Source organism: Cucurbita pepo, chromosome LG16, assembly GCF_002806865.2.
Source record: "Cucurbita pepo subsp. pepo cultivar mu-cu-16 chromosome LG16, ASM280686v2, whole genome shotgun sequence".
NCBI lineage: Eukaryota > Viridiplantae > Streptophyta > Magnoliopsida > Cucurbitales > Cucurbitaceae > Cucurbita > Cucurbita pepo.
The window spans coordinates 4,992,949-5,006,767 of record NC_036653.1 but is presented as its reverse complement, the minus strand read 5'-3'; the positions used below and the strand labels follow the sequence as shown (position 1 = coordinate 5,006,767).

The following is a 13,819-nucleotide window of genomic DNA, read 5'->3' as shown; positions in this document are numbered from 1 at the left end:
TTTGAGAGGGGAATGAAGTATTCCTTGTAAACGTGTGGAAACCTCTCCTTAGTGGACGTATTTTAAAATAGTGAGGCTGATGTTGATACATAACGGGTCAAACTGGACGATATTTGCTAGTTGTGGGCTTGAGCTGTTACAAATAGTATTTGAGCTAGACACTGGTTGGTGTGCCTGCGAGGATGTTGGGTCACTGAGTGGGTGAATTGTGAGATCCTACCTTGGTTGGAGAGGGGAAAGAAACATTACTTATAAGGGTGTGAAAAATCTCTCCTTAGTAGACGTGTTTTAAAATAGTGAGGTAGACAATACATAACGGGCCAAAGTGGACAATATCGACTAGCAGTGGGCTTGAGTTGTTACAAATGATATCAGAGCCAGACATTGGTGGGTGTGCCCGCGAGGACGTTGGGTTCCCAAGGGGGGTGAATTGTGAGATCCCACATCGGTTGGAGAGGGGATCAAAACCAGATAGTGGGCGGTGTGCCCGCGAGGACGTTGGGTCCCAAGGAGAGTGAATTGTGAGCCAAAATGGACAATATTCAATGAGTTTGGACGGTTAGAACAATAGTAGCGTTCTTAGAGTTGTACCAACTCGAAAGACTATTTTCTCGTGTCGTAATGATTTAAAATGCTACCTTTTTTGAAGTAATTGTAGATTTGGTGTTTAGATATTTGTAATTTTCTGCCTCCATAATAATGAGAAAATGGATAAGAATTCAGCCACTTGAAGGAAGAACAAAGCTTAACCAAAAAGGAAACAAATGAATGGATTTGTTGCTTGACTTTTTAATTTCCAACACAATTTGATGTAAAAGCACAAAACAAAGCTATTATTACAAAGTAAATGAAAATGAACTCCACCAATAACCCCTCTCCTTACCCCCAAAAAAAAAAAAAAAACTTGCATTTTAGACCCAAATCACCAAACTTTCTTCCCTTTTTTGGGCTTAAATGACTGATCTTGACGTGATTGCTATTCGCCTTTGCTGCTCGCTCACACATGCTTTTAAGAATTGACCCATGAGTCAATTCTATCATTGAGACATCCCGAACATCCATTCATCCATTTAGGTACATGTAGAGTCATTTACAGGGTGTACTGGGAAGCTACCCTGTAGGGTAGCCAACCTTCGACTCATGTTTATTAGATTGAGACGTAGACGGACTTTAGTGTTAAAACCAAATTTCCGATCAAATATACCCACTTTTTTTATTTGAAAAAGAACGGGAAGAGAATCCAAGATAATTGAGGAAAAGGGTATCCATAAAGAAAGCTAAAAGATATGAATTTCCATACCTGAAAAGTAAACAACACACAAAATGGGCATACAAAACAACCAAACATGGTGGTGGCCACTCTCAAACTTTTTTTCTTTCTTTTCTTTTAATGATTAGATAAATGAATGGGAAATTGATTATGGCCTAAAAGAGTCACTTTTCAAAAGGGGTTGGGTTGAGACAATAGAACCTTCCATTTCATATTTTTCATCACGTACCTCCGATAAGTATTGGTCGTCCAATCAATTCAAAATTTTAGGTTGATTGTGTCTGTTATAAGATTTATGGTTCAGGGGTGGTATGAGAATTTGGGCCGGGACCAAGACTTCATTTTAGTTAAGAGAGATAAATCTCTCCCCATTTCCTCCCCTATCTCTCGTTTAAACCCAAGTGTTTGCCTCATTTGGGAGAGGTCTCTGCAGTTTAAATGGACATTTCTAATAATATTCAGTTATAAAGTTGGTCAAAACGTATTCTTTAATAGCTTCTTTAGCTTGTTGATGATGACATGCACTCATTCACCTCAGTTATTTTTATTTACCGCGTTGATACTGTAACTTATAAAATGTTGATCAGAACGAAAACGGGCCGTTAATAACCGCCTCCACCACCTATTCCATGTCTTAATTTACTTAAATGAAGCTAAATTAACGAACAAGAAAAAGAAAAAAAAAAAAAAGGGTAGAGATGGAAATTAGGAGTTGTGGTGAGGGTAAAAGAGGAAAAAAAAAGTAAGGAGTAAACGTCAGCTTCGGGAGGCTACCTAACCTAACCGAACCTCCTCTGTTCTTGGGGACTATTCATCATCACGTGCTTGGTTGCGGCGGTGGGACCCACCCCTCACATGCCCCACTTCCCCCTTTTATTTTATTTTATTTTATTTCATATTTAGTCCACTTTGACTTTCTTCCCTTACATGACAACATCCATAAAATTAGTAATTATTATATAAAATATTAAATTCTCATCTATAATTCAATATTTCCACGCGTACATTTTCTTTAGCTCGAATGATTCAATATCGATATTAAAAAATTAGTCAAAATTTTCAATTTATTTGATAAATATTCATAAAATATATTACAAAAATATCATTTTAATTGTAACCAGAGACGTTTCGTGCTGATAAAAATATAGTTAGAAAAATATAATTAAATGAAATATACATGTTCATGAAATGTTAAGGTCTAAGATCTGGTCGGTCGTATACTTTATGACTTGCGAACGTGGTTTAATGGCACAAAGTTTGGTTAAAAGGGAATTAATGAGGCGGGTAAGATATATATTAAGATCCCTGATTTAGTGAGAGAAAAGTATGGATGAGAGAGAGAGATAATATATATATATATTTGTATGGCTAAGGATAGTTGAATGAAGCTTAGGGTGATGCATGGTGACCATTGGTGATGGTGATGGTGAAGACATCTTTTAAGGCTTCAAAAGTGAGATATTTCAAAGGCTTCCAAGTGGCCAACTGCACCTTAATGGAGCTTTAATAATGCATATCGAACTATCTAACCCTAAACCCTAAACGTTAATCCTAAACACTAGAACTAAACAAATGTTTCAGGATCAAGAGGTGTGCAGGTGTCTATGGTTTTTTTTGTGACAATCTCTCTCTAGTAGACGTGTTTTAAAACCGCAAGACTGACGACGATACGTAACGGACCAAAACGGATAATGTCTACTAGTGGTGGGCTTGGACTGTTACAGATGATATCAAAGTCAGTCACTGGATGGTGCGAGACACTAGTTAGAGTAGGGCTAAACCCCCTATATAGTAGAGGAATTTTAAAACTGTAAGATTGACGACGATACGTAATGGGGCGCAGTGGACAATCTGCTAACGGTGGACTTGGACTGTTACAAGATGACAGAAAAAATCTAATGAAGATAGGGTTTGTCGACCACTTAAGCTTCCCTCAATTATTTGTTGTACCTACCCTTATTTCTATTGTTTTCCCCCAAACATTATCCAATTATTTATACACCATCTTTATCTCTTCCAAACCCAAACCCAGACCCAAACCCAGACCCAAACCCAGTAGGCCTACAACAGTTGCTTGCTTTTACAACACTGGTGGGCTGCTTGGGCTGCAACTGCAAGCCACTTTCTCTCTCATTTGAACTCATCTCTGCCTCAAACTACACCATCAACGGACTAAATTGTGAGATCCCACATCAGTCGGAGAGTAGAATGAAACATATATTTCTTATAAGAGTGTGGAAACTTCTCTCTAGCAGTTGTATTTTAAAACCGTGAAGCTAACGGTGATACGCAACGGGCTAGAATGAACAATATCTGTCAGTGGTGGGCTTGAACGGTTACTGATTTGATGTTGTCAAAGGTAAGAGAGATAGTGGATGCCAATTACCGTGATGTAGAAGTAGAAACCATTGTAATGTTAGAGAGAAACAATTGATAGCTATCATAAAATTTCAGTTATCACAAAGACAAATTAAGTTACCAATCCCGATGAAAATAACACCTAGCTACACGTGTGAAGCGTTTGGTGTTTATTCTAAGATACCGAGTCCTCGTTCTTAAAAAGAAACTAAAACGAGTTCGAGGACCTATGAAGAAAATACAGAGATAATTAACACCCAAAACATAATTAGTGGATTTGATGATTACTATATTTAAGAAATGGCTTCCACCCCACCTATCCACTTCACTACTTAGACTCATATGCCCCAGTGGATTACTAGACTTCCAATCATATATATATATATATATATATAAATAAAAGACATATGAAAACTTAACGAGACGGGTAAATTTCGAAAGGGTGTATGATCAGTCATCAAAATCATATCTATACTCGACAGACATAAAATGACCCAAAATATAATATAGGAAGATGTGACTAGTTGTCATTCTTCGTATCGGGGTTTTATGTTCTCAAAGTCATTATTGCCTACTCGCTTTTAACTTATAACATTACTGTCTTTAAAAATGGTTTTAAATTTATTTTATCGCTCACGATTCCTAAATCATTTCTCTCAAACGGAATAAGGCTTGAGCATACGCCAATATCGTCCGCGAAGTACAAATTTTCTATGGCTGACTTGTTCTCTGGGTTAGAACAAGTTCTTCATAATCGTTGTTCGATTGCCCGTGTAGCATTAACCCTAAATTTTCACCCACTTACTTTCATTTAATAATTACTTACTCAAAGCTTCAACTACAAGTGTCTTCACTAAAGCATTGAATCTAAGAAACAAACCAAAATGTTCCCAAAACAGTATCCAATGTCTTGTTACCACTGTCTCTTCTGTGGCTGCCTCCCCACTCTCATATCAATATCAATCAACTTCAAACTCTAAATTATTGGTATCAAACTCATCCCTTTCGTGTCACGGTCCCCCATGACGAGCGATATCGTTTCGAGAATTGAATCGAGATAATCGGAGTCTTTAGGTAATCGTAATGCTCGAAAATAACAGAGGAGTTCGAAGCCAAAGCCATTGATCATATAAAACATATCTCACACAACAACATAGGATTATAAGCTTGAAAGAGCCAAAAAAAAAAGCTGTAAAAAAAAAAGGAAGAAAATAGCAATCTTAGATGGTGTAGCCATCGATCATTAGGAGATGGATGATCGAATTCCAAAGCTTTACAACGGCTCTAATTGGGTTACTACGAGTGGGCTTCGGACCACATGCTTTCCATCCGACCAAGAAACGCAACCAAAAACAGCGCCCACGTCGCCCAGTGCTAGATTCTGGTTGTCGGCTGACACTGCTACCACGAAGCTCTGTTTCTTCATGGCCGCTGAGAACACGAGCTTCGAAGGCTTTACCTTCACCGTTACCCCTTTTGGAGCTTGGATTTTGGCACGGTACACCGAATTTGCTGGACCCACGTTCGTCACTGTTCGGATAAACGACTTTGTCGACCACCCTTTTGATAGACTGGAGAATACTGCAACGATTGATGGGTAATTGAGATTTTCCGGCAATGGTTTTTTCGCCGGACAGGTTACCGGCGTTCTTGTTATCACTTGAATCATCTTCGGTCCGTATCCGATTGAGCACAAAAAGTTGATGTAATCAGTGTTTGTAATGTCGTAGACTAAACCAGGGTCCATTGCTAGACCCAAATTTACATGCCCTGCACCGAAATCATACGGAGTTGAAGCTTTTCCGGTGGATTCTTCCGTCATCGGCTGTCGTCGGTTGTCGGTGGTACTTGCGGTGGTCATCATTGCGGATCTTAACGCGGCTGGACTCCAATCTGGGTGAGCTGATTTCAACAGAGCAGCGGCGCCACTTACATGAGGACACGCCATTGATGTACCAGACAAGATGTTGAACTCTGTTTTTCTTGTATCGAAGTCCAAACCGGTTGGACCGACGGCGTCGGTCCAGGCGGCGAGAATGTTAACCCCTGGTGCGATTAAGTCCGGTTTTAGAATTTCTGGGTTTAATCCATTTGGCCCTCTTGCTGAGAAGGAAGCCACCACCGGCGCCGGTTTGATTCCGATTATAGTGCCCTGGAAGGCGATGGTGGCGGTGGGATTTGCAGAGGACGATGCGTAGGCTTTCATGGAATCTCCTTCGTCGGAGCCGACTGCGCAGGCGGGGAGAAGATGGGCATCGCCGACGAGTCCTTCGCCGTTCGAGATTCCATTCGCCAGAATCATTCCGACGCCGCCGGCCTTCTTAACGACCAAACCCTTAGCCACTCTGGGACTACTTCCCCTGTCGCAGATCACAATTTTTCCGGCCACAACCTTAGGATCGAGAGAGTTATCCATACAGAGCGAAACAGAGAGCACCCCTGATTTGCCAGGGTAAACCAATGGAAACATTGTACCGTTCAAAGGCGCTCCGGCGTAGAGTGACACGCCGGAAATCCTCCGTCCGTTACCCAGAGTCACCACCGCCGGGAAATTACGGTCAATCGTACCGGCTCCAACGGTCGTAACCCACGGCGCCAAGTTCGTCACTGACATTCCATTAGGTCCATCATTCCCAGCCGAAGACGAAACGAAAATACCCCTGGAAGCGGCGCCGTACGCTCCGATTGCAATTGGGTCGAGATAATACGGCGAGGAAACCCCATCGCCGCCTCCAATCGAGATCGAAATGACATCCACACCGTCGTTAACCGCCGCATCAAACGCCGCAAGAATGTCAGAATCAAAACAACCAGAATTTTTCCAACAAACTTTATAAACCGCCAAACGCGCTTTAGGAGCCACACCCTTCGCTATCCCAGAAGCAAAACCCTCCAAACTCGCCTGAAACGCATGGCGTCCAGCCGCCGTGGAGGCCGTATGAGTCCCATGGCCATCGGCATCTCTCGGAGATCTAAACTCAATCGTGTCGTTAATCCCGATAATCGGACCAGCAGCGTTGGACCCAGCTTCATGACCCTTAGAGAAAAACCTCGCACCAACGATCTTCCTATTACAGTTTCTAGCCGTGAACTTAGTTCCCGTCTCACAAACCCCTTTCCACCGGCGAGGAATCGGCCCCAAATTCACATCGGAGAAGCTTCGCCGTTCAGGGGAAATCCCAGTGTCGAAAACCCCAATGATTACATCCGACCCATAATCAGAATCCGACCAGAGACCACGCTGGTTTCGAAGGCCAAGAAACTGAGGGGAACGGGTGGTGTGAAGCTGCCGGCGACGATCCTCAAAAACGGCAAGCACAGAAGGGTGTTTCCCGATGGAATCAACTTGTTGTTGAGTAAGAGTTGCAGAGAATCCATGGAAAACGGTGTCGTAAACATGGAGGATTTTGTGGGATTCTGCAAACTCAGAACTGTACCAGTGGTAATGGGTCGGAAAAACAGAGGGCTTAGAGAAACGATCCACACGGAAGATGAAGGTCTTCTTCAATGGCGAATCGGCCGAAACTGTAAATCGATGAACAATCAAAACAAAGAAGAAGAAGACGAGCGGGGAGAGATAAGCGGCCATTAGAGAGTGGAAATGGAGAGTGAACACGCCGACAAACAAGAATTGGGGGAAAATATAACCGGCAAAAGACAGTTTTAATTCTCTTAATTATTTATTTTTTTATTTTATTTTTATTTTTTGTCGTCAAAGGGGATTTGATGAGTCAGCATGTTTTGGTCGTGGGGCCCAAAGAAAGTACAATTAGATTTGCTCAAAACGACGTCGTTCCTAACCATTTGAATTGTTTTATTTAAATTCAAAGAAAACGAAAACGGAAAAAAGTTAAAAAGGAAATTAAAAAAGTAATGGTCCGTGGAAATCGAGGGGTCATTTTCATAAATATGTAAAATTAGATAGGCATTTCAGGAATTATTGAAAAAAACAGGGGGGAAAACAGGAATAATTGTACGCATTCATGAATAATCATAGCCGTTGGATCTTGGGGTTGAAAAAAAGGCCCCATCAGATGGAATCGAATAATAATAACAACAAGGTCAGGCTTTTTCTTTTTCTTTTTCTTCCCCTTTTAATTAATTAAATTAAATTATTTCTTTTTTTTTTTTTTAATAATTTCCACTTTAATGTAAATTATTAACATAATGTAATAATATTTTGTTTAGATATTTTCGTATAAGATTTGGTGAGAAATGATTATTAATTGATTTATTTATTATTTTTTTTTTTGTTGAAAACTCATTTAATTTATGTTTCACTTATAATACCTCCCAACCCAAAAATCCTATTTTTATGGAAATTTCCTTTTTTCTTTATTATAATCGTTATTTTCCTCTCATTATTCACATTTTTTTTTATTTAGTATATAGTTTCGGTATGATAATCGGTAGGTGGTTGGATTTAGCACGTGACCGTGTTAGATTTTCCATGTAACTTTACCTTAACTTAAATTCCAATTCATTCATCTTGAGTTGTCTTTATTAACCCTGAATTTTTATTACGGGTTATCGTATTTAAAACATATATTCTTGACTTGGAGTTTGAATTTAAATACTTTACCGTTCAACTTTAAAAAAAATTATTAAAAGGGTAAATATCTTGAAATCTTTTAAATCAACTCAAAATTTCGGGCGGGTTGAGTTAGTAAACTAAACATAGTTCACAACCCAACCTAACTCAAACGTCTACAAGTTAGAATGCATCGTTGGCATTAGTTACAAACATCAAATATTCTTAATCTTCATGATAATCTTAAAATTAAGGTTGGGTTGGAGTTGTAACCCGACAACAAAAATATATCAATCTACGAACCGATCAAAATTTTTAATATTTAAAAAATTGAATCCAATCGGAAAAAAAATAAAATTAATTTAGTTCAATATTTTTAATATTTAAATCAGTGACCCTTAAAATTTATATAACCGAAAGTTGTTTAAATTTAAATAAAGAATAAAATAATTGATTTTGGAGAGAAGTGAAGAGCACGCGCTGGAGATCGCGTGGCATGAAACGGCGTGCATTTTGTGTTTTTGGTCTTTGCCAAAAGAGAACATAACTGAAGATAAGAGCAGAGTGAAAGAGAGGAGATCCAGTGGTACAGGTCGCATGGGCCGATGTCGTGTACCCATCCATCCAACTGTTCAATGAAACTAGAACCCACTATCTGGACGGTCGTGATCTCATCTTCATCCCACCCTACATCCTCGTGGCAAACATGCTATCGTTGGTTCTTGTGTTCGGTGGGTCCCACTCTCAGTTAGATATTTTCAGATTTTTTTATTAAAAAAAAAAAATTAAATTATTAGCTGGAAAGTTGGTCAAAAGTTTCCTCCGTGTTTCTCGCTAAATTTTGTTATTCAGATTAATTTATTTCCACTGTAAATTTATAAGAGAAAGTTATATAAATAAGACTTATTTACTAAGGAAAAAAAAAAGAAAAAAAAAGGAAAAGAAAAAAGAAAAAAGAAAAAAGAAAAAAAGAAAAAAAAAAAAAGCAAAAAGCCAAAATTTTGAGTAAATGCCCAAAGAAAATGGTCGGAAATCTTGCCATTTACATGTTTTATAATAATATTATATATATTTTTAAATTGATTAATCGAAATTTAATATAATTACATTTGGAATCCTACTAAAAAAAAAATTATTTATTTGGAATATTCGATTGTTTATTTAAATAATTTTATTTTAAAATTAAAATAAATTTAGTTGACAAATATTTCAAAGTTGAATTTTTTTTTTTTAATTTTAATTACTATTTTTTATTTGGGAAGAGAGACCCATAATATCTCTAATGTCCAATCACATATCAAAATGGGCCAATAGGCACGAAATCATGTGGACCGGTTTTGGGCCTCCTTGGGGGCCCATTATTAAATTAAAACGGGCCTATATACAGCCTTTTATACGATGCGAAATTAATTTCACTTTATCTCGTTATCAAAATTGATATTAATTTTAGAAAACACACCGCCATAGTATTAAATAATATTATATATTTTTATTTTTAAAAATAAGTTTTGGAGTGAGATTCGAATTTTATATAAGTATTTTAAAATAGAAATTAGGCCAAATTTTCGAATTTCACACAATAATATATATTGGTAAACAATATTATTTTAAAAAAAAAATTCATTTCCATTCTATTTATGAAACGATCTACATTTTAATATAATAATAACCCGTTTATATGTGTATACACTCGATAAAGATTATGATTTTAGTACATGAACTTTGAAATTAAATTAGGCTTTACATTAAATTAGACGTACAAAAATTAAAATAGAACGGAAAGTATAGTTTCATAATAATTTATAGTTGAGGGTCCTTAAAATAATTCATATAATTATTTTCCTTTTATTTTCGTGTCGAAAAAGAAAGTACCATCGCGTCCCATTCTTTAAACCTCTTACACATTTATGATCCTAAGTCATTGTCCTTGATTATCCACCCTGCAATAATACCTTTTATGATTTGAATATAAAGCATTGTACCATAATAATGTAAATAATACAATATAAATTAGTTCATTACATTAAAATCAATAGAGTATGTTGGATGATATATTAATTTCATAGCTTTTAAACAAATATATATTTATACATTAATATAATATTAAATTCCAAGTCTATGACATTTACAAATAATTGCATAAAATGTAGCCTTAATATATAATTCTGTTACAATTATAAGATCAAATTATACACCAGATAGATTATAAGCTCACCTTTTCAAGAGTAAAGCCAATACAAGGAAAAGGGGCTTTAATTGTTCTCAACATTGGAAGATAATTTTCTTTCATCTTACTTTTAATTACATTAGAGCTCAAAATCTAAAAAACACAAAGAAAAAGGCAAAAAAGTGAACAAACAAAGAATGAAAAGCAGATAATGGATGTGGTTGGAGTGGTGATTCATTATTAGAAACTCAAAGNTTTTTTTTTTTTTTTTTTTTTTGATCTATTTGGCTCTGTCCTTGATCACATCCATCCCCATTTCAGTTGGATCGGTTGCTTGAAGCTCGTAATGAATGCCTTCCAGCACTCTCCTCAGCCCGGCTTTCGAAGTTGCGTATAGAATTTTTGCTCTAATTCTTGATGCGGTGGGCGACCTGTACCATATCAAACCAATCGATCGGTTTCAGTTTGAGTTTCAGATTCAGATCCATTCTATTTTAAAATCAATTACTATACTCGATGTCAAATTCTTTGAAGAGAAAAAGGAATAATCAAATAATGAATTAGAATTCCGATTTTACGATCAGTAGTGCGATTATGCTGCTGCTCTCAATACCTAATTAATTAGATACCGTAACAGGACTAGAGATTATGAATTCGAGGAAATTTTGAGTCGAATTCATCAGGATTTCCGCATAGAGAGAAGCTTCGTGTAGCTATTCAAGTAATCAGAGAGAATTGAACGATTCTACGGAAACAGAGGTTAGATGAATGAAGGACGGATGCAATCGACGAAAAACAGAAAATAATCGCGCAACATACTAGAGATTACGAATTCGAGGAAATTTTGAGTCGAATTCATCAGGATTTCCACATAGCTATTCAAGTTATCGGAGAGAATTGAACGATTCTACGGAAATAGAGGTTAGATGAATGAGGACGGATGCAATCGACGAAAAACAGAAAATAATCGCGCAACATACCACGCGATGAAGAAGATCTTGCTCTTCCGGCAATTATCAACGGTGACGAAGTCGAAATCGAACACTGCGTATCGACAGTCGTCATTCGGCAATGATGCAGTTAGATCATCGTAGCTTTCGGCCGAACCACCGACCTTGTCAACGGTGACTAACCTCGATCCTTCATCGATCTTAAACACAATATACCTATGCACCTTCTTCCATTTCATCTCCATAAACGAGTTCTTGCACTCATCGCTCACCCACATTCCAGTGGTTGCCTGAGATTCGTGGTTAACAAATCAAATCAGAATCATAATTTCATAAAAAATTGAAAAAAGATATATATACAGAAGAGATTATAACCGTGAAGTGTATAAATCATTACCATCTTGAAAGCCATCGCCATTGTTAGGTCTCGTCGGGAACTGGTCTGTGAACACTCTCGGAACTCTGAAAATTGACTACCGCGAGTGAGAGTGAACCGAGTTGGGGCTTTATATAAAGATCGCCTTACCAAAATACCCCTATCAATTGCACATAATTACGCTTTTAACCATCATCAAATCTTGTATAAAATAGATCAAATTTAAAAATTTAAAATAAAATCGAATTTAAACTAATTATTAATAATATCCGAAATAAGATAAAAATATTTTATCATTGTTGGATTAAATCTTAATAATTATGGAATTTTCTTTCAATAGATTATTATATTATTTAAATAAAAAAATGGAATATATATATATAATATTTTAGATTATTATAAGTTAATAATTTGATAATATATTAAAATGAGTACTATAGTGATTTATGGTTTAGTGAATTATGTCACATATTAGGGGGGACATGTTTAAAAGCTATTATTGTACTAAAAATTCAATAAAAAAAAAAAATTTTAAAAAGCCTACTCTACCATTAAACAGAGTACATATGAAATGGGTCGAGACGAGTTGGAACATTTTTTTAAGCCCGACTCAATTGTTCAACCTGTCATTTTTTCAAACCAAACAACTCTTGTTCAATAATGAATACAACCCAACAATTAAATTTTTGGGTTCCGTTGATTCGGAGTCATTTATTCAAATTTTTGTCCCGATCCAACTCAATTATAAAATTTTTGGATTAGATTGATTCAGGTCATTTATTCATTTTTTTTAATTAAAAGTAAAATATTAGTAGGCAAAACACACATTTATTTATTTTCAAACATTTAATTAAGAGTTACTGTCGATATATTTGAAAAAATTGCTTTCTAAATACAAGTTATTTCGATTAAGCTCAATCTAGTTTCAGGGAAATTCATGAATCAAATTAATTTTGGGTTGATCGAGTTTTTGGATCATCGAGTTCTTCGAATACCCTTAATACATATTTTATGGCGTTATGGTAAGGGATCACACGACCATATCCTCCATATCTCTTTCTTCGTGTTTCTCTATACACAAGTCTTTGCGTTGAAGCAAAGGAGCCAAAAAAATTTATGTAATGATCACAAATTTTTCAGTCCTTTGTTCTTGGTTCTAAAAAGGTGTTTTGAGGTTTTCCATGGATTTGTCTGGAGGAACACAGTGGAACAATATCATGGCATCATTCCTTTGTGTGGGGATGTTTCCCTTAACCATTCTACTTTCAGTAACTCTTAATTTATCTACGACTCGACATGAAAGGTCGTTTTTGTAATCTCAAGCTTTTGACTTTTTCGACATTCCTCTCCTTGAAATTAAGGTAATGAGTTCGGGCATGACCAACTTCTATGGTATGACGAGCGGTGTGTACAAGGCTTGGAAATGAATTCACCATCATATGGTTGATCGACGATTACTAGTGAAGTTGGGTCTGGAGTTAGCTCATATTAGGAGACGAGACGGTGTACTTGGAAGAAAAATGTCCTTAAGTGTCCAAAAATGGATAATTCTTTGTTTTAAGAGAGGGTTGTTTGAGACATGAACATAGTGTACTACATGTAACGTACGAGAGACTGTCAAATGTTTCTATTTGTACCAAGTCAGATGAGCGAAACAAAAAAAACAAAGTCATGCAAATACAGACCGAACTAATGAACAATATCATACCGACCGAACTAATGAACAATATCATACCGACCGAACTAATGAACAATATCATACTATCATGAAATAGACCGTCCAATTTGGAGATAAGAGTACAAAGAGAAGAGTCCAATAAAAAGTGGAAGAAAAGAGAGAAAGGAGAGGGGTGGGGCAAATAATGAAGCTGAGAGAGACTGATGATGGAGATGGAAGAAGGTTCTGATGTTTATCTGCTAGCTGTGTCCTCAACACAACAAATCTTGGGCATTAGTTTATGGCTTCTTTCTAATGGAGTTACTCTAATTTCTTTCTCGTGTTTCTCAATGGCGTTGTAGTAGTTGAGAAATGTGAGATTTCGCATCGGTTAGAGAGGGAAACGAAGCATTCCTTATAACGATGTAGAAACATCTCCTTAATAGGTGCCAAACACCGAGTGTGTGCCAGCGAGGACGCTGGGTCCCTAAGGGAGGTGGATTGTGAGAT

At 36.8% G+C, this 13,819-nt stretch overlaps 2 protein-coding genes across 2 annotated transcripts; both read right to left on the bottom strand.

Annotated features, from left to right (window-relative positions):
* Positions 1–4,731: 4,731 nt before the first annotated feature.
* On the bottom strand, positions 4,732–7,281 carry LOC111777498 (subtilisin-like protease SBT1.6). Its single transcript, XM_023657137.1, has one exon. The coding sequence runs from the start codon at positions 7,215–7,217 to the stop codon at positions 4,902–4,904; it is 2,316 nt and encodes a 771-aa protein (XP_023512905.1). The 5' UTR covers positions 7,218–7,281; the 3' UTR covers positions 4,732–4,901.
* Positions 7,282–10,605: 3,324 nt separating this feature from the next.
* On the bottom strand, positions 10,606–11,783 carry LOC111777511 (actin-depolymerizing factor 5-like). Its single transcript, XM_023657156.1, has 3 exons — positions 11,674–11,783; positions 11,307–11,566; positions 10,606–10,757 (listed from the first exon to the last, which is right to left on the bottom strand). Exons 1-3 carry the CDS (start codon positions 11,692–11,694, stop codon positions 10,607–10,609), a joined length of 432 nt encoding a protein of 143 aa, XP_023512924.1. The 5' UTR covers positions 11,695–11,783; the 3' UTR covers position 10,606.
* Positions 11,784–13,819: the final 2,036 nt, after the last annotated feature.

Coding starts and splice junctions, on each gene's coding strand:
- LOC111777498 (XM_023657137.1), bottom strand. CDS start 7,217: ATGGCCGCTTATCTCTCCCCGCTCGTCTTCTTCTTCTTTGTTTTGATT.
- LOC111777511 (XM_023657156.1), bottom strand. CDS start 11,694: ATGGCGATGGCTTTCAAGATG. Junction 11,567..11,673: donor TGGCGATGGCTTTCAAGATG/GTAATGATTTAT, acceptor CACGAATCTCAG/GCAACCACTGGAATGTGGGT. Junction 10,758..11,306: donor AAGATCTTCTTCATCGCGTG/GTATGTTGCGCG, acceptor GATATGGTACAG/GTCGCCCACCGCATCAAGAA.